A 27,566-nucleotide genomic window follows, 5' to 3' on the forward strand; every position below is an offset into this window, starting at 1 on the left:
TATGATCTCTTACCTTTATTAGAGGTTGTTATATAAAAAAGGGCTTGAGCATATTAATTCGAACATATATCTTTCTTATTGGTTTGAGAGAAACTATATATGTATATGCTGGCATTCATGCATATAACTTTGCACAAGCCTGAGTAAACCAAGCTAGCTTTCTCGGCATGGAACTATCTGCATATGTTCATAGGTACAGTTTCAACTGTATCAAGTAAAGCATGTGTGTGGAGTTGATCAACATATATTAACCTGTGAATTAGTATTGCGGAATTGCTAAACTTAAATATGTTAATTAGGATTAGAGTTCATGTCATGCATTTGGTAATTTGCTTATATATGTGGTTTGATATACTTATTCATTAATCATATGAAAGACTTTATTTAATTATTGTCTAAAGTTATGTTCCCAGCTTATACACCAAGAAGACAGCATACATATTTATATTTGTATTTCACAAGTCCCTTGTTCTGCAAGTTGTACTCATTCAAACGTTCTGTTATGACCATGTTATTATTTTAGATCAACCAAAAGGGCATTTGAAATGGGTGTTGTTAAGTTAGTAATCTCAAGTGCTTTGACTGGGATTAAAGTTCTTGTCTTGCATATAGTGATTTTCTTATACTTGTGAATAGGAGCTTATCACAGTTGTGGTTTCTTGTGTTATTATCTCGGAGCAATGCTTTGGAATCCAAGTAGGGGGAATACGGCAGACCTTTACTGAGATTGGCTGTATTAAATTTCATGAAGCATTATATTATTATTGTCAATCTTCTTGGTTGATTAATGTGATCTGGCATGCTAATTGGATAAATATTGCCCTTGCGTGTTTACTTGTTATTGGTATGGAATTATTGATGAAATGCTATTGGTTAAGAATATATTGTGGTATATGTGAATCATTCATAATTGGTCGTGTGGTTGGAGTTTCGGTGTTGAGGAAGGAATTCTGGAAAAGATGGTAGTTGGAAATGATCTTTTGTGTGGTTGAGCCAAACTCTTAGCAGGTACCAGGTCTTAGGTGAGCCCACAGTGCACAGATTCTTTATGGGTAATTCAGGATTGGCGAAGAAGAGTTTAGGCCAAATGACTAACAAAAGGGGAAATTGGGATGATTGAGTTATAGGGGGGTTAATTTATATATTAAAACATTCGAACCACCACTGCAGAGGCGTGCAAGTCCGCATGTTTTATTATATGAATTAACGGGTAGAGATGAAGAGTATTGCATTGCACTCATGCATTGTTACTGATAATGATTTGGTACTTGATTACATGATTTTATGACACTTAATTTAGTATTGTCAATTACTGTGATAAGGTTATGTCCCTATTGAGTGACATTGGTTGTTGCTCACCCCTACCTATTATTTTATAGATGAGCTATTTGGCAAGACAAGTGTTATTTAGCAAGACAAGTGTTAGAAGAGCTAAGGTTGTGATTGAGGAGAAGTTTAAGGATTATAATTTATTATTTTTGTACACCTGTAAGATTTTGGAGTTATTTTAATAAGAGGAGTTCATTTTTCAACCCGTGTCAATTTCCTTTTATTTATTTTTACTTTTACTTGCATTCCGGGAGCAGGGTTTATATTTCCGCTGACCCCAGGTCTGGGGCGCTACACCTTCATCTCAAATTCTATCTTTGGGTATGAGACAATTTTCTCGAGTTCTTCTAAATTCTTAGTGGGATTCATGTCATGAACATAAACTGCAACTCTAGCAATTCGAAATACTTCATGGTTAACACGTAAGGGCATAATTTATTCATATCCCAGACTGATCAAATAATCACTTAAACGGGTATACCAAATTCATTCAAATTGTTTCAGTCCGTAAGTAAACGCCTAATTTGAATTAAGAGGGTGTTTTGTGGTGTATAACTATTTGAACTAGTTCATGTAATTCTTCGGGATCTTCCATGTAAATCTCCATAGTAACCTCCCCATGGAGAAAGCGCTAACCACATTCATAATGCTACAATCATTCACAAGGTGTTTGAGAAAAACCTTGTGCCATAAGGCATGCGTCACATTATTTTATTCATCTCATTATGCTCTTTTCGCACTTGTAATAAGACATGATTACATTTGGAAGTGTAGGAATGACATGTCCAAGCACTCTTTGGTACAGAATCTAATTCAACCTGGATTGTAATTGGAGTAGGCCAATCAGTTCTACTTTGTCACTAATTGATGGAACGAGGTTCAATATTATCACTTTTCATTTATGTCGGTATCTACCATATAATTGAAACATCATCCATGATAATCTCATTCTAACTCCATATCTCACCCAAACTAGTATACTACAAAACATTGATAGATTACATTCAAATAAGCAACTTACTCTCTTTTGCTATTGTGCTGCGGTGGTGTCGGTGGTGAAGTCGAGTGAAATAGCGGCGGTGAGGCTGACGATGATGGGTGGAGAGCCTAGTTCTCTTCCCTTTTAGGTTGAATCTAATACATTTGATGTCTGTGTAGGTAGACGTGTTTATGGTCTTGCTACTGAAGCTGATAAAAGCTTGGCCGGGCTAGTTTTGGACCTAAAGATAAGCTTCAACGATAAGTTTTTGCAATCCAATCGGCAGGCTGGGTCCATCTCTATGACTGAGCTTGGTGACGATGTAGGTTAACTGATGTGGATTGCACTGTCTCTCGTGGTGAAAAGGCGCCTAAGTTCATGTTCTCAGATAATGCGATGGAAAAGCTATGTCACCCTTGGAGTAATGCGCTAATCATCAAGCTAGTGGGAAAGTCACATACCTATAATTTCCTATTGAATGGGCTAAGGCAAAAGTGGCAATTGAAAGGAGGTATGCAACTTATAGATTTGGATCATGATTTCTATATTGCTAAATTTGATTTGGAAGAGGATAGGGAGTTTGTACTTACTGGTGGCCCATGGATAATTGCTCAACAATATTTGACAATACATAAATGGAGGGCAGGTTTTCTCCCTGCTACTGAAGCAATTACTCATATAGTAGTGTGGATTAGGATCTCTAGTATCCAAATGGAGTACTCTAATGTCTGGGTTATGAAGAGGATTGGTAATATTTTGGGGAAACTTTTGAAGATCGATATCAACACTAATTCTCAATCTAGAGGAAAGTTTTCCCGAATTTATGTTGAAATTGATTCGACCAAACCTTTTGAAGCCTTCATCCAAATCAATAATGTATGGTATAATTTGGAATATAAGGGCATGTCTGAAGTATGTTTTAAATGTGGTCGATATGGGCACAAAAGAGAGACCTGTGATTTGAATGTTAAGCATGTGGGTGAGGAAATTGATAAGGTGGGGAATGATGCATGTAATAACCTGAACTTGGATGATGATAAGGTGCAAATTGCAGATACATGAAACGATGGTTCTATCCTGGGCTCTTGGATGCAAGTGAAAGCTAGGGGTAAGACTAGGAAAACAGATAACGTAAGACGTAACAATGAAGTCAGAAATGGGAAGGGATCCGAATTTAATGTCCTTAATATGGCTGATGAGATGTTAAATGAGAAAGATGATAATAATCGGTGCATAGATAGACACACTTTTGATACCAGTAAATGTTATCCGAAGAAGAAAGATCGGCCCTCTAAGAAGAATAAAAGTGACAGTGTAAGGGACACTCTCGTCGATATATCGAACAAAACCACAACAAGCAACACCTCCAGTGCAGATGCTAATTGTGACATCCCATCCCCAAAATTAGTATTTTATTTTATTCTTGACGTATTTCAGAGATTTAATTGAAACTAGTTCATTAATTCTTCAAATTTGAGAAAATCCAAGTGAGGGGTACCTTAGTCATTTCAAATTTTCTCGACCTTTTTGGTCAACTCTTGAGTGGTTAGGCAGAGTTCGATGCCACGAGCGCGTAGACGTAAATGGATCTTAATTCCGAGTCAGAACGAAGAAGTTAGAGTCGTTTAAAGTTGGTGGCATTTTGGTAATTTTACCAAAATGCTATAATTGGAGTGGAACCTCCAGAAAAGGGAGAGGTTCTCTGAAAAATGGGAAAGGGCTACTGCTCACCCGTTTTAGGGGCTAATTGGACCCGATAACCCACAAACTTGACATGCTTATATCTCCTTCATTCGAGTTCCGTTTTGAGTGATCTTGGTGTCCATGGAAAGCTCTTGACGAGCCCTACATCTCTGTAGTGTTAGATTTTCCATTTTCTTTTCCATCTTTGCAGTTCGAAGCCACAAAGCCCACGACTTTTCCGGCGGTTTTATCACTTTTCTGATGATTCCGGCAACCATTTCCTTCAAGTGAGGTATGAAACTTCATCTACTCTTCATAATCTTCAAGTTGGTATGCTTAGTTTGTGCTTTTGTATTCATTTTAGAGTTGTGTGTTTAGAACCCTATAAATCCGGTATTCTCCGGTGAGTTTGGACAGTTTCCGGTTAGAATTTATCATCCATAAAGTCTACGAATAATTATTGCATAGTTGGATCTTAAGTTATGTTTTGCCTTTTTCCGAAGGCGGGGTATGTTAGAGATAGGTATTTGGTGACATCACCTGTCGATCCTGGACGTATGTCAAGATCGGGGTGTGACAAGTTTTGTGGTATCAGAGCATTGGTCGCCGGACCTTTGAATTTTCAACGGACACTAATGCTTGCCTTGTAGTATCAATGGTGTCAAATTTAGAGTTTCCTTAGATTTGTGAACCTTGGAGTGAGAGACTACTACATCTAGCATATAAGGTATGAATTGGGTAGTTAAGTTGACCGTTTGTTCAAATCATTTACATTGGTTGTGGTGATTCAATTCGTATCAGTTTCGTTGTCTTCTTATTCCAAGTGTCATGTCCGAGAATGTTGTGTTCTTTTGAATCTGGTGGCTAGAGTTTCCTTAGTGAGTTAGTCGTTGAGGTAGAAGTTTAGTTTCGTGGCGAAGTGGTTGTTTTGAAATCCCCGTGTTGGATTGGATTGACAAAGCGTTGGTGGGGGGATACTTCTTGGATTTGTACTTTTTTTGGATTCTTGAAGTATCGAAAGTGAAGTTGGTTAAGTTCTTAGTGTCGAAGAGAATGGTGAGATCCTTATCCGATGTTGATGACGTGGTTGTCAATATCGAGTTCGAATTGTGGTGTAGTTGTTCCTTGTAGTTTAACTTATGGAAATTTCGAGGACGAAATTTCTATAAGGTGGGGAAAATGTGACATCCCGTCCCCAAAATTAGTATTTTATTTTATTCTTGACGTATTTCGGAGATTTAATTGAAATTAGTTTGTTAATTCTCCAAATTTGAGAAAATCAAAGTGAGGGGTACCTTAGTCATTTCTAATTTTCTCAAACTTTTCAGTCAACTCTTGAGTTGGTTAGGTAGAGTTCGATTCCATGAGCGCGTAGGCGTAAACGGATCTTAATTCCGAGTTAGAACGGAGAAGTTAGAGTCGTTTGAAGTTGGTGGCATTTTGGTAATTTTACCAAAATGCTATAATTGGAGTGAAACCTCCAGAAAAGGGAGAGGTTTTCTGAAAAATGGGAAAGGGCTGCTGCTCACCCGTTTTAGGGGCTAATTGGACCCGTTAACCCACAAATTGACCCGCTTGTATCTCCTTCATCCAAGCTCCGTTTTGGGTGATCTTGGTGTCCATGGAAAGCTCTTGACGAGGCCTACATCTTTGTAGTGTTAGATTTCCCTTTTTCTTTTCCATCTTTGTAGTTTGAAGCCACAAAGCCCACGACTTTTCTGGCGGTTTTATCATTTTTCCGGTGATTCCGGCAACCATTTCCTTCAAGTGAGGTATTAACTTCATCTACTCTTCATAATTTTTGAGTTGGTATGCTTAGTTTGTGCTTTCGTATTCATTTTAGAGTTGGGTGTTTAGAACCCTAGAAATCCGGTATTCTTCGGTGAATTTGGACGGTTTTCGGTTAGAATTTATCATCGGCGTAGTTGTGAAAAGCGTTTCCCTTGTTGAGCTCTAGCTACCACATAATTTTGAGCTCATCTAGTTAATGTTGAAAATTCGGGGTTTCTAAACCCTCCACCTTGCCTACCACCACATGTGGCGGTGCGTGGGACCGTCCATGATTGTTGTCTATGTACCAAATACCTTTTAGTGACCCTATGAACCTATGTCTAGCTCAGTTTCCCGAAATTCAATTGTTTGATGCGGTGATCAAAATTGACCACCATTTGTTTGTGTGATTGACGACAATCCGATCGTTGGATTGTCGTACAATTTTGTGAGCACCCTAGTTAACAGTTGTTAGACCTTTGAGAACTTATGGATCAGAAATCCGATGTGTGGAACTTCCGGATTGAATAACCTTAGATTGTTGACCTTGATGGACTTACCTTATCGACAGTTGACGTTCTAGTCAATAGGCTCTACTCTAGAGTGTCGTTTATCTCTAGTTTGTTGTTGAGGCTTGATGGAGCTTAGTTGGCTCATCATGATGACGTGTTGTTCCCAGTTGACGTGTGTCTCGTTATATGTATTTATGGCACCATATTGAGTTATTTTTATTTATGGCCATCAATCTATTTTTATTAAGTATGATTTGACTTGTGCATTGGAAATATGGTTTGTATTGTATGATTGGATTGTTGTGATGAAATGTGAGGGCTAGTTGTGGACCGTTAACCCATTGGCATGGGGTTTGTTGCTTCAAAACATGTTTCACCCCTTGTGTCATTATTTCATTTTTTGTTTTGGTAAGTCTTTGCAACTTGAGTAACCTAACTTGGTCCATGTCATGTTTCATTGATTGGTGTTATACATTCTACTCTGCGATTCCATTGAGTGATGATTCGGAATTGTATCCTGGTGTGGATTTCGTTGAGTGGTGGTCCAGAATCCCTTCTACTCCCCGATTCCGTTGAGTGATGGTCCAGAATTGTATCCTGGTTTGGATTCCGTTGAGTGATGGTCCAGAATCCCTTCTACTCCGTAATTCCATTGAGTGATGGTTCGGAATTGTATCCTAGTTTGGATTCCGTTGAGTGATGGTCCGGAATCCCCTTTGGTGTCTTGGTTTCGTTGGGTGGTCAGAAAGCCCCTTTTTCTAGAGATGTAGTCTTCGGCCGAATTGCATTCCTCTAGCCCTAGTTTTTAATGTATATATGAACGATGGTTTTTAGGAATCTTGTTTAAATTGGAAAAATCGTTGGATGTCTGAGTGACTTTTACCGAGTTTTCAGCGACTTGATTATGATTCCATAAAGTATGATTCTATACTTGATATTTATAGATTGTGATTGTTGGTTTGTTTTTATTGAATATCACATACTTATATTATTGTCACTCACCTGAGCCTCGTAGCTTATATGAGTGCCTAATTTGCCAGTGTACCATTCCTATAATGTAGGCATTGATTTTACATGTGACAGGTCTGGGTAGATTACAAGAAACCACTTGATATTTTGGTTTCGTTGAGTGGTCTGGAACCCGATGTTGTTGGATTCCGTTGAGTGGTCCAGAATCCTTGCTCTTGTTCATTTCCGTAAGGTTATCTTAGAATCCTAAATTTGAGTGGATGGGAATTACCCACAATAGATATTGTGAATGTAAATTAGAATTACCATGTTTATTACTCATAATCCAAGTGGGGAATTATATAGAGTTCCTTGGTTATATTCGTGAAATGTTTTGTTATCGCATTGTTTGATTAACGTAATTAAATGCTAAGATTGTGTATCTTTGATTCATGAATTGATTAATTGACGAGATTGTGGAATGACTTTGGATATGAGTGTTGTTATTATGATTATTTTAGTTGATTAATGTTTCTAGAGAATAATATTGTGCATTGTTAATTGTTTAATATGTTACACGCTATGAATTGTGATTTTATGTGGGAAACGTGATGATTTATGTGATGGATGAAGTGGAAATGTTATTCGTCATGTGGGATTATTATCTTGGATATCATTGTTATTATTATGATTAGACTTGTTGATAAATATGGCGAGAGAATATGATTGTGCTTCGTCATTTGTTCTTTGAAATATTGCATGAAATGCATTATGGTATTTTGTTGGGAGATAACGACTTATGTGATGAATGTTCGAGTGTAGTGAAGTAATGAACTACGAATTGCTTGATCCCTATTTAGGGTACATAGGCAGTCTAATGAGGATGTTAGATGCAGCTATAAAGTCTACGAAGAATTATTGCGTAGTTGGATCTTAAGTTATGTTTTGCCTTTTTCCGGAGGCGGGGTATGTTAGAGACAAGTATTTGGTGACGTCACGTGTTGATCCTGGACGTATGTCAGGATCGGGGCGCGACACTAATCCTCTTACTCAACCTGCTCATGATAAGTTGCGAGATCAAGGAAAAGTTTGTTGAGGAGGCCAGGCCCCTACTCTGATATTAATGATGATAAGCAACCTCTCACATTCAATTTTGCTGCTCTTAAACCGATGTTTATTATGGCCCAAATATGGCAAAGGGAACTTGTATTTTTGGCCACCAACCTCACAACATTGGTGTCAAAACTTCTAATGCAGGTCTACCCTCTTTGGACTCTGGGGAAGACATGGAGATTACCAATACACCAATTCAAAATTCAAACTCGCAGGTAGCTGGTCCTAGTGATGTTTGTGGCTCATCCAATTATGAGGAGATAAATGCTTCCCTTGTGGAGGAAATGCCAATGCCTTACTAGGCAATTTTATTACTATCTTGTTTTTGTTATGTTGATGATGAATTTTGTAGTATGGAACTCTAGAGGTGCTGGTTGCACCAAATTTCAAGATAATGTTGTTGAATTGATTCGGAGGCACCAAATGGAAATTCTTGTTATATGTGAGCCTCGTATAAGTGGAATGTGAGCTCTGTCTATTGTTAAGTCTCTTGGCTTTCCTTATTTTTTGAGATTGTGGATGTTGTCAAGTTTTCCAATGGTTTATGGATGCTCTGGAAGGATGCTAAAATTAGGGTGAAGGTGATAGGCATTACTTATCAATCTATTTTTGTTTATGTGGACGATGGAAGTCAAAAGCCATGGCTCTTTATTGTTGTTTATGCTAGCCCCTGTTTCATTAGGAGGGCAAAGTTATGGGAGTACCTAAATTTTGTTGCTGATTGTCACCAATTGCCTTAGGTGCTGGCCGGGGGCTTTAATGATATGCTCTATGTCAACGATAAATTAGGAGGAACATCTTTATCTAGACTGAAAAGGTTCAAAGACTAGATTGAAAAGAATTTTATGCTTGATATGGGATTTATTGGTCCAAAGTTTACTTGGACTAATAATTGAGCGTTCTGATAGAAGGGTTTGTAATATGGTTTGGAGGAGTCTTTTCCTGAAGGCTTATGTTCACCATCCCCCTAATACTAAGTCGGACGACTATCCCCTCAAAATTTGCTTTAAGTCTAATCATTCCCTAACTCCTAGTGAAGGCCATTTTGCTTTGAGGCTATATGTCTTAGGCATGACAATTTTGATGAGTTTGTGGAGAAAAACTGGGGGAACACCAAGGATCTGCCATGACTAAATCTTGTGCACTTGTGGAGCCACTGAGGAGGTGGAATATTGAAATCTTTGGCCATCTAAAGAAAAAGGAAAATAGGCTTATTGCTATAGTTGCTGGTGTAGAAAAAGGTATGTAGGCTAAAAATATATTTGCTATTGATACGTGAATGTGGAAAAATGGAAGAGAATGCAAATGGAAGAGAATGCTTATGGAAGAGAATGCAAATGGAAGAGAATGCTTATTTTTTCATTATGTTTCTCTACAAGATTACAAGGATATATATACATGATACAAATGTGTAGGTAGGACAAGGTAGCCGTCCTAGTGTGTAGGTAGGACAAGGTAGGACGGCTGTAGGACGGCTTGACGGCTGTAGGACGGCTAGTGTGTAGGTAGGACAAGGTAGGACGGCTGTAGGACGGCTTGACGGCTGTAGGACGACTTATTCTTCCAATAATAATATTATATACAATTACACAAGGACTCCAACCATATTCCTTATTTGTCTAACACTCCCCCTCAAGTTGGAGAGTGGATGTCAAGAACTCCCAACTTGCGTAACATACCCGAAAACTTTTCTTTCCCAAGAGGTTTGGTAAACAAGTCTGCCAACTGTTGTGCCGTACCCACATGCTTGGTCTCTATTGTGCCATCTACAATCTTATCTCGTATAAAGTGACAATCCATCTCAATGTGACGAGTTCGTTCATGAAAAACAGGATTGGCAGCTATATGTAACGCTGCTTGATTATCACAAAATAAAATGGAAGGACCATCCAAAGGAATGTTCAAATCCTTCAACAAAAAACGAAGCCAAACTATCTCGCAACAAGCACCTGCCATGGCCCTATATTCCGCCTCTGCTGAAGAGAGCGAAACGGTTTTCTGTCGTTTCGTCCGCCAAGAAATCAAAGAACCGCCCAAGAATACACAATACCCAGTAGTCGAACGGCGAGTGATAGGGCAACCTGCCCAATCAGAATCACAAAACGCAGTTAATTTGGTCTGGTTGTCAGAACGAAATAATAAACCTTGACCTGGAGTAGCCTTCAAATAACGAACAATACGAAGCGCAGCATCCATATGAGATATCCTTGGCTCGTGCATAAAACGGCTTAGAACATGCACAGAATAGGTGATATCCGGCCGAGTGATAGTGAGATATATTAACCGACCTACTAATCGTCGATACTTTTCAGGATCCTTGAGAAGTTCTCCTTTATCAGATAATTTTGTGTCATCCATAGGAAAAGCAATGGGTCGTGCTCCCAAAAAACCATAGTCCTTGAGAATCTCTAATGCATACTTGCGTTGAGAAATATAAATCCCTTGTTTGGAACGAGAAACCTCAATACCCAAAAAATATTTTAAATCACCAAGGTCTTTTATCCGAAAATGATCACGGAGAAAAGACTTCAGAGAATTAATGGCACTAGCATCATTGCCTGTAATCACAATATCATCCACATAAATGAGCAAAGCTGTGAAAGAAATACCAGACTTTTTAGTGAACAATGAATAGTCAGCTTTGGATTGTTGAAAACCGGCAGAAATGATGGCACTAGTGAATTTGGCAAACCATTGGCGAGAAGCCTGCTTAAGACCATAAAGTGACTTGTGAAGGCGACACACAAGATTCTCCCCCTGTCGCCGAAGACCAGGAGGAGGAGACATATAGATTTCTTCATGTAAGTCACCATGTAAGAAAGCATTATTAACATCAAGCTGATGAAGAGACCAAGACTGACTAGCAGCAAGAGCAAGAAGACAACGCACCGTAATCATCTTAGCAGTAGGAGAAAAAGTGTCATGATAATCAATACCTTCAGCCTGAGTGAAGCCTTTAGCAACCAAACGAGCTTTGTAGCGGTCAATAGAGCCGTCGGAATTGTGCTTGAGTTTGTACACCCACTTACAACCAATGGGAATTTTGCCAGGGGGCAAGGAAGTTAAAGTCCAAGTACCATTAGCATGTAAAGCTTGAAGCTCCTCAGTCATAGCACGTTGCCAATTGGGGTCAGTGGCAGCCTCGGCAAAGGAGGAATGCTCCACAGTCCGACTGACAGAGTTAATGTAAGAAAAATGCCTGGGAGAGTAACGGTGATAAGAGAGAAAATTACAAAGTGGATATCGCGTACCTTGTGTAGAACCGGGTTGCGAAGTCGAAGATGGGTGGGATGGCAGAATCACCTGCGAGCAAACGTAGTCTTTTAAATAGGATGGAGGTTTATGGGCACGGGAAGAGGTGCGGGGAAGGGGAGGATTGGTAGGTAGTGGGGGGGTAGGGATGTCCGTGGGTAAAAGGGTGAAAGGTAAGGAAGTAGCGGAGGGGGAAGGAGGGGATGCCGAGAGGGCAGGGGCATGGGGAGGAACGGGTAATGGGGCAGCAAGGGAATCTGTGGGAGGCATGGAAGGGGAGGAAGGTGGAGGAGGGTGAGGCGTCGGGGCAGGAAGGGGTGGGTTATATGTAAAGTCCAGAGGGGGTGGGATGGGTAGGGTAGGCGAAGAGGATGGGATAGGAGGGTGAGAAACGGCATAAGGGAAAGTAGTTTCGTGAAAGATGACGTCTCGACTAGTGAAAATGCGGTGATTGTCGAGATCGTAAAGGGTATAGGCCTTTTGTCCATGAGGATAACCGAGAAAAATGCAACGATGAGCCCGAGGGGAAAATTTGGTGGTGGGAGTGACAGAGGTGGCATATGCCAGACAACCAAAGACGCGGAAGTGGTCATAAGATGGGGTTTTCGAAAAGAGAACCTCAAATGGGGATTTATGATGGAGAAGACGGGTAGGGAGACGATTGATGAGATAAGTAGCGGTAAGAACACATTCCCCCCAAAACTTGATAGGAAGATGGGATTGAAAACGAAGGGCGCGAGCGGTTTCAAGAAGATGACGATGTTTTCTTTCAACAACGCCATTTTGTTGGGGGGTATAAACACAAGAAGTTTGTAAAAGCACCCCATGATCAGAGAAAAAACTACGAAGAGATAAAAATTCACCACCATTGTCAGTACGAATGCATTGGATGGTAGTGCGGAATTGGGTAGTGACATAAGCAAAAAAATCCTTAATTAATTGTTGAGTGTCGGATTTATGTTTCATGAGGAAGACCCACGTAAAGCGAGAAAAATCATCCACAATGGTTAAGAAATAATGAGCACCAGAAAGAGAAGAAGATTGACGATTCGGGCCCCAAATATCACAATGAATTAAAGCAAAAGGGAAAGTGGATGAAATTGAACTCAAAAGAAAAGGTTGACGAGTTTGTTTTGCCAACGGACAAACATCACAAATATGACTAGAATCAAAAGTGCAATTAAGAGAGCTAGATGCTAAAGCTTGCAAACGAGTGGAGGAGGGGTGACCAAGACGCCTATGCCAAAGGGAGGAGGGGATGGTAATGATGTTGCAGAGAGGTTGATGGGTGGGGAGAGAAGAGGTAAGGGCCACAAGGTAATACAGATCGCCACGTCGCTTACCCACACCAATCATCGCCTTCGAAACCAAGTCCTGCAAAACACACCAAGAAGGAAAGAAGGTTATGGAACACGATAATCCATCTGTAAGTTTACCAACCGATAAAAGGTCCACTCGGAAATTAGGGACACATAAAACATCCTTCAAAGTAACTGATGAATTTAAAGGAAGAGTGCCGGTAAAAGTAATGGGAGCGGAAGCACCACTAGGCAAAGAAACAGGCGGCAAATGTGAAGGAGAGCGATTAACCAAACATGAAGCGGAAGAAGTAATATGATCCGTAGCACCACTGTCAAGAATCCATTGACCATGATGAGAGGTGACAGGTAACAAACCTTGGGCAAAATCAGTAGTGAGCACGGCATTGGCCTGAGGAGGGGTGGTGGTGTCACGTAGAGCAGCTAGAACACGGGAGTGCTGCTCGGCAGAGAGGTCAGGCATGGCAAGCTGCAAGTCATGCAAAGTGGGCTGGGCCCCGTGCACTTGGTGGGTCGCTGGAGTAGAAGAGGAGGCGGGGGCCTGGGTGCCTTGCACGTGATGGGCCTGGGTGAAATTATGGGGCCGGGAAGCAGAAAACCGTGGCTGCCGGGGAGGACTGGAAGGTGCATGGCTGCGGGAAGAACTGGAAGTAGTGGCACGGCGCGGTGGTCGCCACGGTTGGCCATGGAGGGGATGGCCAACGGGATAGCCATGAAGTTTATGGCAGGTGTCTCGGGTATGATAATCAAAATTGCAGTAGGTGCAGTGGAGGGGAGGACGAACAGAGGAGGGACGGGACGGGCCACGAACAGCCATGGGAACGGCAGAGAAAGCTGTCGAAAAAAAATTAGGGCTAGGGTTATAAACCTGCTCTGTATACCATGTAGAAAAAGGTATGTAGGCTAAAAATATATTTGCTATTGATACGTGAATGTGGAAAAATGTAAGAGAATGCAAATGGAAGAGAATGCTTATTTTTTCATTATGTTTCTCTACAAGATTACAAGGATATATATACATGATACAAATGTGTAGGTAGGACAAGGTAGCCGTCCTAGTGTGTAGGTAGGACAAGGTAGGACGGCTGTAGGACGGCTTGACGGCTGTAGGACGGCTAGTGTGTAGGTAGGACAAGGTAGGACGGCTGTAGGACGGCTTGACGGCTGTAGGACGACTTATTCTTCCAATAATAATATTATATACAATTACACAAGGACTCCAACCATATTCCTTATTTGTCTAACAGCTGGGATCCAAAAGACTCTTTGTAATGGCCCTAACAAATTTCTTATTAATTTGGAGGAAGAGTTGATCGTTGAGTTTAATGAAATTCTTCATCAAGAGGCTGTTTTTTGGCAACAAAAGTCTAAATTGAAATGGTTACAAGAAGGTGAACGTAATACAAAATGTTTTCATCTAACATCTATTATACGAAGGCAAAGAAACATAATTGAGGGGCTTTTGAACGATCAAGGTGAGCGGGTTGTGGATTATAATGAGCTCTAACAGATTGATATGGGATATTTTCATAATTTGTTTTCACATAAAAAAAGTATCTAACTGAATGTTTGCCCTCCTTAATTTTTTTTCCTAGCATAGGCATCAATATGATTGCAAACCTCGGTAAAGATGTCCAGATAGAAAAAGTGAAGGGTAGCCTATTCAACATTGGAGGCCTCAAAGCTCTAGGAGTGGATGACTTCCCTGCATGCTTCTACCAAAATCAGTGGGCTCGGTGTTCTGATGACATTTTTGAGATGGTGGTCAATGCTTTCTCCTCAAGGGTTGAATAATACTTTGATTACTTTAATTCCAAAAAATGACTGCATGCAGAAGATGTTTCACTTTAGGCCTATTAGTATATGCCATACTCTTTATAAAGTTATCTCTAAAGTCAATGTGGCTTGTCTTAGACCACTTTTGCCTGATTTAATTAGCCCAAATGAAACTAGTGTTGTCCCTGGAAGGCATATTACCGACAACATTCTTGTGGCTCAGGAGATCCTTTATAAATTTAGGAACTCCAAAGGCAAAAAGGGATTCTTCGCATGAAAAATTGACCTTTCAAAGTCTTATGACCATCTAAATCGGGAATTTATTGAATATGTTCTTATGGAGGCTGGTTTGCCCATAAGCCTTATTCAACTTATAATGGAGTGTGCTTCTATTGTACATTACCAAATTTGTCTTAATGGTTGACGGAGGTGTTTGTGCTTAAAAATGGAATCAGACAAGGGGATCCATTATCACCTTATCTGTTTGTTTTATGTATTGACAAAATGTCACATATCATTACTAATAATGTTACTAAGGGGAGGTGGAAACTAGTAAAGGCTTCTCAATCTGGGGTTGCTATCTCACATCTATTTTTCTGGATATGATCTTATACTTTTTTTTATGCAACTCCCAAGCAAGCTAGATTGATCAAGAGGTGCCTTAAAAAGTTTTGTATTACTTCAGGGCAAGCTGTGAATTTTGAAAAATTAGTTTTACATTGCTCTCCTAATACTCCCAGAGATGTGATTAATAGCATCAATGCTATTTTTGGCTCTTCTGTGTCTGACAATCTCAGTGATTATTTGGGAATGCCTCTAATTCAAAGCAGAGTTACAAAGTCTACCTACGCGGGCATTGTGGATAGGGTGCATAAGAAATTAACTTCGTGGAAGAGCAAGGTTCTTTCTATGGTTGGAAGGACTACTTTAATACAAGTTGTTACATCAACCATTCCTAGCTATGTTATGCAAACTACTAAATTACCTGTAAGCATATATGTTGATCTTGACAAGTTGAACATGACTTTTTTTATGAGGTGACACCGATAAAAAGAAATATGTCCATCTTTGTCAATGAAGCATTGTTTGCAGGCCAAAATGCAAGGTTGGATTGGACCTCAAGTGGACTTCTGAGATGAATCAAGCACTATGGCAAAGATTGGTTGGAGAATCCATGCTAAAGATCAAGGCCTTTGGGCTCAAATTTATCAATCGAAGTATCTTAAAGGCCTTTCTATTTTAGACCCAAAGATCCATAAGAGATCTGACTCCTCCTATACGTGGAAAGGAATTGTACATAGTACGAATCTTTTGAGGAAAAGGATGAAGTGGAGAATTGGAAATGGTTAATCAATTAGTTTTTGGAATGACCCTTAGGTCCTAGGTTACCCCCTAAGTGATGTTACTGATAGAGATACTATTATAATTTCCAATTACACAGTTTCTGAATTTTTTCAAGATGGTTGGTATAATTTGTCAAAGCTTAGAAATGTGCTTTCGAAGGATTTGGTGTAGAAAATCATTAGTTGGCCTGGTGGTAGCCTTGGTGCGGGATGAGATAAAATTATCTAGAGTGACACTAGGAATGATATTTTTTCCTCAAGTCCATTTATGGTCTCATATATAAATGTGAGTCTGGGCATGAGAATACCTAGGATTTCATTTGGAAGATTAAGGTACCCCCCTAAGTTGAATACTCGTATATGGCTGATTAGTAGAGGTAAGTTGCTTTCTAATGAACAATAGGCTAGGAGGGGTTTAACCTCTTATTCGTCATGCATTTTTCACCTGAATGAGTGACGATCATTGAAGCGAAAATTGACAAGCTACTAGAGGCTGGATTCATATAAGAGATAGCATACTCAGCATGGTTTACCAACGTCATGCTGGTAAAGAAGAAAGAGGAAGGTAAATGGAGGGGTGCGTAGACTACATTGACCTCAACAAAGCATACCTAAATGATCCTTATCCACTTCCCCAAATCGATATATTAGTAGATTCAGCTTCTGGGGACTAACTACTCAGTTTCTTGGACGCATACTCCGGCTACAATCAAATAGCCATGTACGAGGCCGAAAAGGAGAAAACCGTGTTCGTGATCGAGCGAGACACTTACTGCTACAAGGTAATGCCCTTTGGCCTCAAGAACGCATAAATCACTTACCAAAGCTTAGTAAACATGATGTTCAAGAAGCAAATTGGAGTAACCATTGAGGTTTATGTCAATGACATTATAGTGAAGGGCAAGCAGCGATCAGACCACATCGGCAACTTGGTGGAAACTGTTGACATCCTTAAAAAGTACAAGATAAAGCTCAATCCCACCAAATGCACATTCGGAGTATCTTCAGGCAGATTCCTAGGTTACGTAGTAACCCAGCGAGGAATCGAACCACATCCCAAGCAATCCTAGAGATGAAGTCTCCAACTACCTTAAAGGAGATTCAAAGCTTGACCGGACTTGCACCCACCCTCAACCGTTTTCTCTCGCGATCCACTGATCATTGCAAACCCTTTTTCAAGGCCATCAAGAAGGCACAACGAGACAAATGGGATGATGAGTGCAAAAGAGCTTTCTAAGACCTGAAGAAGTATCTTACATCACCTCCCTTACTATCCAAGCCGGAAGCAGCGGAGGACTTATACATTTACTTGGCAGTCTCAGAAATAGTAGTGAGCTCTAGCCTCATATGAGAATAACTGGGGGCCAAACTACCATTATTTTACACTTCTAAAGCTCTTTTCGATGTGGAAACTAGATACTCGAAGATCAAAAAATTAATTTTGCCGCTAGTTGTTACGGCTCGGAAGCTCAGACCATACTTTCAAGCTCATATAGTCATCGTCATGACTCAATATCCTCTACGATCAATCCTACATAGTCTGGATGGTTCTCAACGAGTGATGAAATGGTCGTTGGAACTTGGCCAATAGGGTTTAGTTTTTTGACCCTGCACGACGATAAAGGCCTAAGCCTTGGCAAGCTTTATAGCGAAATTCACGCCTAGCTTAGGTGACGCAATATAACGGCCCAACGACACCCCAGAGGCAGCCAAACACACCTTAACCGCGTCTACTTCACCTGATGGAGACTTTTGGCGTTTACACATTAATAGTGCATCCGACTACAAAGGCTTAGGAGCAAGCATGGTCCTTGTTACCCCAGACGGTTTAATGCCTGAGCAGGTGATCACCCTAGGCTTCAAAGTATCTAATAATGAAGCGGAGTACGAGGCCCTACTAGCTAGCCTCTGAATGGTAAAAGACTTAGCAGTGAAAAAGCTCGCAATTCATTTCGATTCCCAACTAATCACCAACCAGACTACTGGGGAATACACGGCAAAACATCCAAGGATTGCGCAATACCTATAGAAGGTACACAAGCAACTTGAGGCATTTCAAACTTACACTTTCACCCAAGTTCCGCGGGTAGACAATGCCCACACAGACGCGCTAGCCGGTCTAAGCTTCATTCTAGACCCTCAACTCAAACGCTTTATTCCGGTGGACTATCTAGACAAGCCAATCATAGAGGCGGAGCCGACAGCCGAAGTGTCACAGGTTAGTATGACTCCCAATTGGCAAAGTTCTATTATGGACTACCTGGCCAATGGCATACTCCCCACAAAAAGATTGGAGTCTAGAAAACTCCAAATAAAGGTGGCTCACTACTACATGTGGAATGGCATTCTTATTCGAAGATCCTACACCGGACCATATCTCCACTGCCTAGCGCCTCTTGACAACCTATAGGTTTAAAGCTCAATCCACAAAGGCGTTTATGGAAATCACTCCGAAGGTCGATCCTTAGCGCAAGCTACTACTAGCTTACCATACATCATGACACTAAGGAGTTAACACAAAAGTGCGACCACTACCAATGCTACAAGCAGGTACCAGCACTACCTGCTAGTGAGCTATACCTGTAGACGAGTCCTTAGTCGTTCATGCAGTGGGAAATCAACTTGGTAGAGTCAATGCTGTCTACTACTGGAGGTAGAGGCATGATGATCATGGCAACCGATTACTCCACCAAATGGGTAGAAGTAAAGCCCATGACAACCACGACTCAGGTAGACATAAAGCGCTTCATATGGAGGAATATCATTTGCCGATTTGGCATCCCTCAATCCATCATCACCGACAACGACCCACAATTTGTGGGCAAAGATTAAGCGAGATTCTTCCAAAAGTATATTATCAAGCAGCAATATCCACGCTAAGATATCCTTAAGGTAATGGGCAGGCCGAAGCATCTAACAAGATGATTCTCGACTACCTCAAGAAATCCTTCTCCGACAAGAAAGGAAAATGGCCAGATGAACTCCCCAAATGTCTATGGGAATATCACACCACCAAACGACGTGCCACCAGTGAGACTCTTTTCTCTTTGGCATTTGGTTCAAAAGCAATAATTCCTCCCAATGTCATCATGCCAAGTATCAACACTCTACTGCCAAGCATCGAACAGAACAATAAGGAGAATGCCACAAGCCTAGATCTGACAAAGGAGAAGTGTGACCAGACCATCACCCACATTGCAGCCTACCAGCAGTAACTCCTCTCCAGCTACAAAAAAATGGCCAAGATTCAGTAGTTCCAGCCAAAAATCTAATCCTGAGAAAAGCCTTCATCACTATTTGCAGAGAAGGCTCCAAAAAGATGGATCTTATCTGAGAAGGTCTGTACAAGATCAGCAAAATAGGCGGTAAGGGTAGTTACACCCTCGCCACCATGAACGACAAGGAGATCGAAAAGCAGTGGAACGCCTACAATCTGTGGAAGTACCATGTGTGACCTCCCACTACATCAAAGCCTGAAAAACTCAAGTAGCTCAACGGGCACAACCTCGCAAGCCGAGGATTATCCAGTTGTTATGCAGTCTCTACTTTACAGCTAAGTTTTTGTTCGTTTCACTCGTTTTTCAATGAGGAATTCAGAAGTAATTTGCAACTTGGCTCGACTACATATTTACAACAACTGATCACTCCTGAACTTTAAAATAAAACCACGACCTTCTTAGGGACTAATCGTAGGAATTGCACCCCCAAAAGACCAACCATGCTCTCTAGTGCAAGAGGGTAAACCAATTCCCCGACACCCACATAGGTCTGCTCTCCAAAGCAGGAGGATAAACTCTACACTCCGAATATCCAGACGTGGATGAGCGGAGCTGCCCTAGTATAACTAGATGCACAATGGCTTGCATCGGGATTCCTAGAAGTAGCCACAACAGTCCTTTTCAAGACTTAGCTAACTGAAGGATTTTGGGTTTCTTGGCCTAATCCACAGGGAATCGGGCCCCAGAGATGGAGAAGGCATATTACACAGTACGCCCTATAGACGGCTGCCACCGAGTGCACTAAGGTAGCCTACGGTTTCCAGAAGACTGTCTACGGCTTGCTCTTCGAACAATAAACACAACCACACGTTTCTATGAAAGGTTAAAAAAGTTGGCGAGCATATACGAAGCTTTATCCATTGCCAACATGCTACACAATCAATGGGCTTCATTTCTTCCAAAGCATAAAACAACCTACACCAAGTCTTAAAGTGTTGTAATACTTGCTACACAACCTATTGAATTGGAGAAAGCCAAGGTTAACAGCCAAGTGGTCACGTGGACTTATCTGCTTTTGTAAGTATGGCTAACAACTTTGCAAAGTTCTACACCAACACCTATGACTGCATAGGCTACGCAGGCCTGTCTGCTTATAGAAAAGTAGCACTCCTGCCACTGGTTTATAAAGTCTAAGGTTAGGGCATAAACAAAATAAGCGAAGATGGAGAAAAACGAAAGAAACAAGTTTATTAAGCTTTCTAGCAAAATTAATAAACGACTAGCAAAGACTGAAGGAGTTCAAGCAAAGCAAAAAAACAACAGGGAAAACTAAGAAAATCCTAAAGACTACTTAGAAGACTATTCTTCAGCAGCTTGGACATTCCACATCTACTTGGTCGCCACATCTTCAGCAGCTGCGACACCCTCAGTAACGGCACTATCCGGTGCTTCACCCCCGACTGCTCAATAAAGGCAAGCAAGTCTTCTGAAGAAATAAAGAAGGTCTCGAAGATTTTACCAACAAACTCAAAGTCAAATGGCCTCCCAAAAAGATGGTCTACATAACTCAGCTTGTAAAAATCGGCTTGACTTTGAGTAAGTGAAGCCTCGAACCCAGCTTTCTCACCCTCTAACTACTCATACTCCTCGAGCAGACCAGCACGGACCCGCTGCAACTCTTCCACTTCCTTCTTCAGACTGTTGTTGATCTTCAAAGCACCTTGGAGTTCCAACACTTGAGGTTCGAGCATATCAACGACCTTCTTGAAGTGGATCACTTGGTTGTAAGTAGAGATCAGTTCTTCATCTTTTGCGTAAGCAGCAAAGCAAAACTCAGAGATAACACGCTCAAGGTCTTGAATCTGATGTATGTAACACCCCGATCTCCTTCTCTGCACTTTCATGCTTAACTTGGATCCCTTCAAGCTTAGTCTTCAAATCCATGATCTTCTTATAAGTAGAGGCAGAGATATTAGACCCCTTCAAAGCGGCAAGCTCAGATTCTAACCTCTTGACTTTCTCAATTGAGGAGTAAGCTTCGGCTACCACAATCCTTGCCACCTCCTTGGCAACCTTGGTGTCTTCTTGATCAAGGAGCATAGACTCGGCTGCTAGAATCACTATTTTCTGCATAATAGCCAGCAGAGCAGTCTTCCTATACTCGGATATATGCCTCACAAAGGAACTTGGGCCAATAACCCATTTAACGCCATCAACAAACTTGGCACACACATCTATGTCCTTGAGCACATCTGGTCTCAAAAGTGCACAAATCTCAATGGCTTCCTCGAAAACAGGCTTAGAGGATTGTTCACGACTGCTCACATAAGCAGTCTCCTTCTTCTCAGCTGACGAATTAGTCGCAGCAGCTTGGGGAGTGGGTTTTAGTGCCATTTTTTTAGCAGTAAAGTCCACTTTATTGCTCTTCATAGTAACAAGTCTCTCCGAAGGTGAACCAAACTTAGCCCCCAACGAACGCTTGGGCATAAATTTTAGTATTAAGGGCACGGCGGAACTCCTACACTAAGCAATCCTGTCAGCAATCGAACTAGCCACCTTCGGAGCGGCAGGCACCACTGGCACAGATCTAGCAACCTCATCTTTTTCGCCCTTAAGGGAAGTTAAGTCGATCACGAACTTAAGAGCAGCCGGCGAACCTTCGCGAGCAGCTGAATAAGTCTTTGGTTTTTTCTCAGTCGGCATTTCCTAAGCAGGCTAGGGAAAACTCTTCTTCCCACCTTCATGGGCGACAAGCTCAACTACAATGATCGGACGAGCCAACACCTCAGCCTTGATTCGCTTTATCTCCTCTCTCAGGGGCAACCCATCTTTCTCTCGACAAGGATAACTAAGCAGCCAAGGCCACTCATGGTACTCGAAAAGGATGCCAAGGGCAATATGTACCTTCTTCATATTTCGAGAAGTTTTACGGGTCGAGCCGAATTCTGAATCTATGAAAATGGAGAAAGACGATTAGTAAATCGAAAGACAACCAAGCAAAAGTGCAAAGTAGCCGAAGGACTAAGCAGTCTACATACCGGAGATGAAAACTGTCAAAACATGCAGCTTAGGGGAAGAATCAGACTCTCATTCTCTGCTTATCTCCAAAGTCTCATTGGCTTAGTCATGGTCTCCCTTGGTTGAGTGGTCAAAGAGCCTATGGCGAGATCGTAGTTACCCAACTCCTTCAATCTGGCTAATGTCGAAGAAATACCAAAATTCGTTGACAATCAAATTCAACTCAAAGAATTGGCTTAGATTGTGAAATCCCACCATCTCGCGAACCGCATTAGGAGAACATTGGGCAGGGGCGCACTTCATGGAGTAGAGCACCTCTTGGAAAAAACATGACATGGGAAGAGTAAATCCCAACACAAACTAATAAGGATAAAACTTGAGGGTTCTCTGATCCCCACCACATGGCTCACTGCTGCCAACTTCCTTGACTTACTTCACACGCACCCCCGGTGGAATGACATGCCTACACGCCTCGAGAAAGTCTCTAAATGAATCATCGAAGCTAATTTTGAAGTGAGAAGCCTTGAAGTAGCCCCCCTTACTCAAAGACTAGCCTTAACGATACAACAGTGGAACACCATCAACACCCTTGTGGCTTGAAGAAAACATGATCAAAGAAATTCTACAAAGGCGTAAGAAAAATTTTATTAGATGGCTACCCAAAAAAAAATATATTTTTTGAAAATCTAAGCCTCAAGAACCCAGCAGCTATGCCAGGCCTCACGGCTTGGCCTATTCTCTCTCGATCCGCAGGCCTCACGGCCCAATACCACAGAGGAGGGGTTGGCGCCCTCGCACCTCCCTTTTCCACTTTTCCCGTGGGCCCTAGCCCAGTCATCCAACCCACGAAGGAGGCCCGCACCTCCCTTCCTCCCATTCCAGCACGAGCCCAAGCCTCCTCAATCCAACGCGCATCAACTCAACCCAAGCCGAGCTGCTCCTGGCCCAGCCAGCCATCACCGCGCCAAGCAGTCCTACGGCAGCAACCACGCTGTGACCCACTTCAACCAATTTTTCACACATCCTCGACCCCCGTCAAGCCAAATTTCAAGCCTTGAGGCTCCCAAAAACTATGAAGACAAGGAAAAAATTTTTTTTTTTTTTTTACCTTGATGCGGCGTGAAGACAAAGAAAGCAACGAAAGACAGTCCTTTGCACAGGCAAGTGTAGAAGATTGCTAGGGGTGGGGGAATAAATATCCTCTAGCTCTCTCTCTCTTGTAGGGTAGAATAAATTGCTCTCTAAATTTGATTTAATAATCTACTTAAGGTAGACTTAAATAGACTTTAGAAGTAATTTATCTCCCTTTCCTAGAAAGATCTAATTTCCAATTAAAGAGGAAATCTACATCAAAATAGGAAGCAATCCTATGTTTCCTAAAGCAAGAAGATCTCTACACCTGCTGCCCTTTTCTGCGAGCAGCCCAACAGGTGTGGGGTATTTGTGGAGCCAAAAATAATTAAGAAAAATATGGAGGCGACACGTGGATTCTTGGGTGAAAAAGTCAAAATTACCCTCAAGGCACATTGGAACTCCCACGTGCAAGAAGTGGACAATAACGATTCAATCAAGGTCAAAGATTAACAAAATAGGTATTTATTCAAAACCTATTTCATCAATCCTCATCAAATCCACCCCACAAGGTAACTCCTATTTATTCTTTTCAAATTAGGATTAATTACCAAAATTAATTAATTAATTTTCTAATTGATTGCGAAATATTATTTTGACATAATATCTTGCAATTAGAGCCAAAAATCACCTTAAGTAGCCGGATCCCTTTTCTCCAAATAGGGGTCGGCCACACCCTTATAAATAGCTCTCATTTCTCCTAAAAACCCAAGTCCAATTCTCTTCTAAAATTCTCCAAATTTCTCTAAACACTTTTCCTTCAAAGGTTCTTCGACTAAAGCAACCCCCCCCCCAAAAAAAAAAAAAAAACCAATTCATTGTGAACGCGTGAGGCTCTGGGCCTTGACCTAAAGTGTTGATTATTTTGCAGATGCATTTGCATCCACAGGGATTTATATAATCATCCGCCTGATTCTTTCTGAATTTGAATGACAGTAAAAGAGACCTGTCCAGTAGCTAACAAACAATATATTCTATGACCATGTGGCACCAAATAAAATTATTTTTTTTATTTCCGTCTTCAAGTATTTCATTTAAATTAACTGCTAAAAATGCATTATTCCAGCAACTTGAAGATTTCTTGCACAGCTAATCAAGCAGAGCTTTTCTACGAAATGAAAAAAGTGATACGTTTCCCTCTGCCAACTAACTGCTAATTGTATCCTGAAGCTGATGAGTTACTCTCACACTCAAACATTGTGACTATACATAACGAAGTTTTACACCCCCATAATAACAAAAAAAATAAATTCAATCAATATAAAAATAGTTTTTCGAGAGATTATCCAGTTGAAGCTATCCAGTTTAATCCATTCTAGTTTGGACGAGTGCAGTCTCGCCGAATCTCGCCTTGATTGCCCGTCAGAACCCCAATTCTGCCTAACTTAGTCATGGCTTGTATAAAAGCTTGATTAAAAGCTGCATTACTTGATGCAAATTGGTTGACGGTTGCCCTTGTTCTTGTATCTGTAAACAGTATCTGATCAGAGGTGAACAGACCCTTTCCTTGCTGAAGATTCTGGAAGTAAACATTGTCAAATGCTCGAGGTGTGGTTGGGTCCATGTTAATGGCAATTCTGGGATCCACTCGAGTTGGACACATCTGTCGAAGCTGCAATGCATAAGTTGGATCGAGTGTCGGATCAATACGGGTTTTGCTGCTGAAGCTGTAGATTCTCTTGGAAAAACGGCTGCAATGAGAGAAACCAAGTGTGTGCGCACCTAACAAAAGCATGCAAGTTAGAAAAAACACTTTTCGTTATCAGCATGTTTTCTTGCATGATTGTCAATCTAAATCTTTGATCAGAAGTGTTGTTTTAGCATGCTGTGGTAGATTCACAGTCTAACAACATAAATAGGAAAAAGATAACATCACGACAAATTAGAGATAAAAATAATGGTAACACTAAAAAGACCTTAGGAATCACTGGCAAATAGAAGAAGACTACCTGATAATGCAACCATGTCAGTCTGGGAGAGACCATGAGAGGTAAACATGCTGTTAAGCTGGTCTAGATTGAAAGTAGGGGAAGGAAGGCGTCTCTGAACACTAGCCATAGTAGATACCTTTCCATCACGCCTACCCAGTTCAACTGTATAAGATGGTCCCCCAGCCTGCTTGAAATATGTGCATTAGACAAAACGTAGGATATGATTATTCAAATAAGATAACGATTAATCATTAACTAATTACATAATGGTAGTAGTTAGACTAACTTTATTCTCAAGCGTTAGGTTAAATTTAAAAAGCTTATTTGGCTTCTGTCCAACTATGATGACAGCAGATACTAATTAAATTTAAAGAAAAACTAATCAAATTAATAACGGTAAAAGGAGAATTTTATACCAGCTGTACAACATCTCTAGTAGCCAGAGCAAGAATATCTGCACATGAAACCTTGTTTTCGCAGTTAGGATCGCTATCAACCGCTGCCTTGGCTTTGATCACAGTGTCAAAACCATCTCCAGCAAGCGAAAGGTTATCAGGGTGATCCTTCTCGCCCTGATTAGTTGGTGACTGAATCAACACTGAAGCATCACAACCCTGTACCAATAAAGGCAACACATTAAACACATGTAAACTTGGCAAACCGAAAGTTGGAATTTGAAAGGACCTAGCTACTAACCCGAACAAAGCAGTCGTGGAAGAAGAGCCTCAAAGTGGCTGGAGCAGTTACAAAAGTCTGCTGGAACTTGGTTTTGACAGCAGAAGAGACTATGGACTCAAGATTTGGACACGTGCCTTTGTAGAAGTCTGTCCTAAGTTGAGCACAAGCTGTTCCAAGAAGGAAAGGGATGAGAAAAGCAGATAGGAGAATGCAACTACGAGTTTCCATGTCTTAATATCTTTAATTTGATGTTAGTGTTTGTGCTATGGGGATTCGAGACCTACTTATACAATGACATTAGGGACATACAAGATTGACATGATTTTAAAACTTAAAAACTAAAAGCGTAGTGCTGTTAAAAATAAACAACTGTGGTCCTTGGACCTTTGTTGTGATGTACACCCTGGCATTATTATATTATCTATTAGCCGGCTTGTTTTGAGTTTCAAATGGAAAATATTGGACTTTTTGTACTTGAGGAGTCATTTTTCTTTCAAACTAATTACAGTGTGATATGTTGAAATTTTTTTTTTTTTTTTTTTTTTTTTTGTGATCTTGTTACTTTTATGTATCAAATTGTGATTTATAGGTAAGTAAAAATGGTCTGTTATATATAAGGAATCAAACAATATTCTTTATGACATTGTGGAACCCTATGCCATATAAGTTGCTCTTGTTAAATAGAGCCAAGTTGTTATTTTGTACCATGTTCTAGCACATGGAAAGTGGTTACATAAACCTTGTTTTTTATTTTATTCAAACACAAAGGTCGGCTAATACGGGTTTGACAAATGATTTGTCACTTGGCTGAAAACTGGATATATAGTTGTTTTATCTCTGTGTGGGGTTTGTAGGATCATGACTGGCGAAAAGTACGTAGGCAAATAGGCGTCTAAGGGCGAAGGTCTAGACAACTAAAAGGACAACCGATTCATTTTATAAAAATTATGCAAAAAAATTGGAGCAATGATGAGTTTTGATTCATGAACTAAAAAATCAGTGAATATTGATTCCTAAATTTGCTATAATGCTAAACAATAGTTATTTTAGTAAACTCCGTTAGAATTTTTATCCAAAATAAAAAGTTTAAGGAAACGAAAACGGATAGAACTTTTAACATAATTAGCCAAAATGACCATCGATTTACATTATAACAAGTTCAAGGACCAATATTCACTAATTTTTAGTTCAAGAACCAAAGTTCCAATTGAGCTAAAATCAGGAGCCATTGCTCTAATTATCTCTACATTATATTATGGAACCATTTGGATTTTTAGATAGTTAGCAATGTGGCCACAAATTTATGCCAACTCAAATGCAATTTAATTCCCAACTACCATCAATTGTTCATCATTCATCCTCCGCAGGCCATGAAAAAATATACATGAAATGAAGAAAAAAAATAATGATCATCAACTCGAGCATGGACATGTACCACTGTTTATAAATGTATTAGGATAAGAATTTATTAATTTTGGTTTTTATTTTTCATAAGTTTAAGTTGTTCAATGTGGACATTTTATGTGGTTTATTAGCATTTACCTAATTGTTTCCATAATATACATA

At 40.6% G+C, this 27,566-nt stretch overlaps 2 protein-coding genes across 2 annotated transcripts; one reads left to right on the plus strand and one right to left on the minus strand.

The window, feature by feature from the left end:
• The first annotated feature begins 16,548 nt into the window (after nt 1-16,548).
• LOC137736033 (uncharacterized) lies at nt 16,549-19,239 on the plus strand. Its single transcript, XM_068475378.1, has 4 exons — nt 16,549-16,589; nt 16,707-16,806; nt 18,635-18,754; nt 18,928-19,239. The coding sequence occupies exons 1-4, from the start codon at nt 16,549-16,551 to the stop codon at nt 19,237-19,239; spliced, it is 573 nt and encodes a 190-aa protein (XP_068331479.1).
• A 5,200-nt stretch (nt 19,240-24,439) lies between these two features.
• LOC137738258 (peroxidase 16-like) lies at nt 24,440-26,249 on the minus strand. Its single transcript, XM_068477887.1, has 4 exons — nt 26,019-26,249; nt 25,739-25,936; nt 25,341-25,506; nt 24,440-25,113 (listed from the first exon to the last, which is right to left on the minus strand). Exons 1-4 carry the CDS (start codon nt 26,226-26,228, stop codon nt 24,707-24,709), a joined length of 981 nt encoding a protein of 326 aa, XP_068333988.1. The 5' UTR covers nt 26,229-26,249; the 3' UTR covers nt 24,440-24,706.
• Between the last annotated feature and the right edge of the window lie 1,317 nt (nt 26,250-27,566).

The sequence above is a fragment of the Pyrus communis genome, chromosome 6, assembly GCF_963583255.1.
Source record: "Pyrus communis chromosome 6, drPyrComm1.1, whole genome shotgun sequence".
Lineage (NCBI taxonomy): Eukaryota > Viridiplantae > Streptophyta > Magnoliopsida > Rosales > Rosaceae > Pyrus > Pyrus communis.

Coding starts and splice junctions, on each gene's coding strand:
- LOC137738258 (XM_068477887.1), bottom strand. CDS start 26,228: ATGGAAACTCGTAGTTGCATTCTCCTATCTGCTTTTCTCATCCCTTTC. Junction 25,937..26,018: donor TCCACGACTGCTTTGTTCGG/GTTAGTAGCTAG, acceptor TTATTGGTACAG/GGTTGTGATGCTTCAGTGTT. Junction 25,507..25,738: donor CTAGAGATGTTGTACAGCTG/GTATAAAATTCT, acceptor TATTTCAAGCAG/GCTGGGGGACCATCTTATAC.
- LOC137736033 (XM_068475378.1), top strand. CDS start 16,549: ATGGTTTACCAACGTCATGCTGGTAAAGAAGAAAGAGGAAG. Junction 16,590..16,706: donor GGTAAAGAAGAAAGAGGAAG/GTAAATGGAGGG, acceptor CTAACTACTCAG/TTTCTTGGACGCATACTCCG. Junction 18,755..18,927: donor CCATGACAACCACGACTCAG/GTAGACATAAAG, acceptor GGTAATGGGCAG/GCCGAAGCATCTAACAAGAT.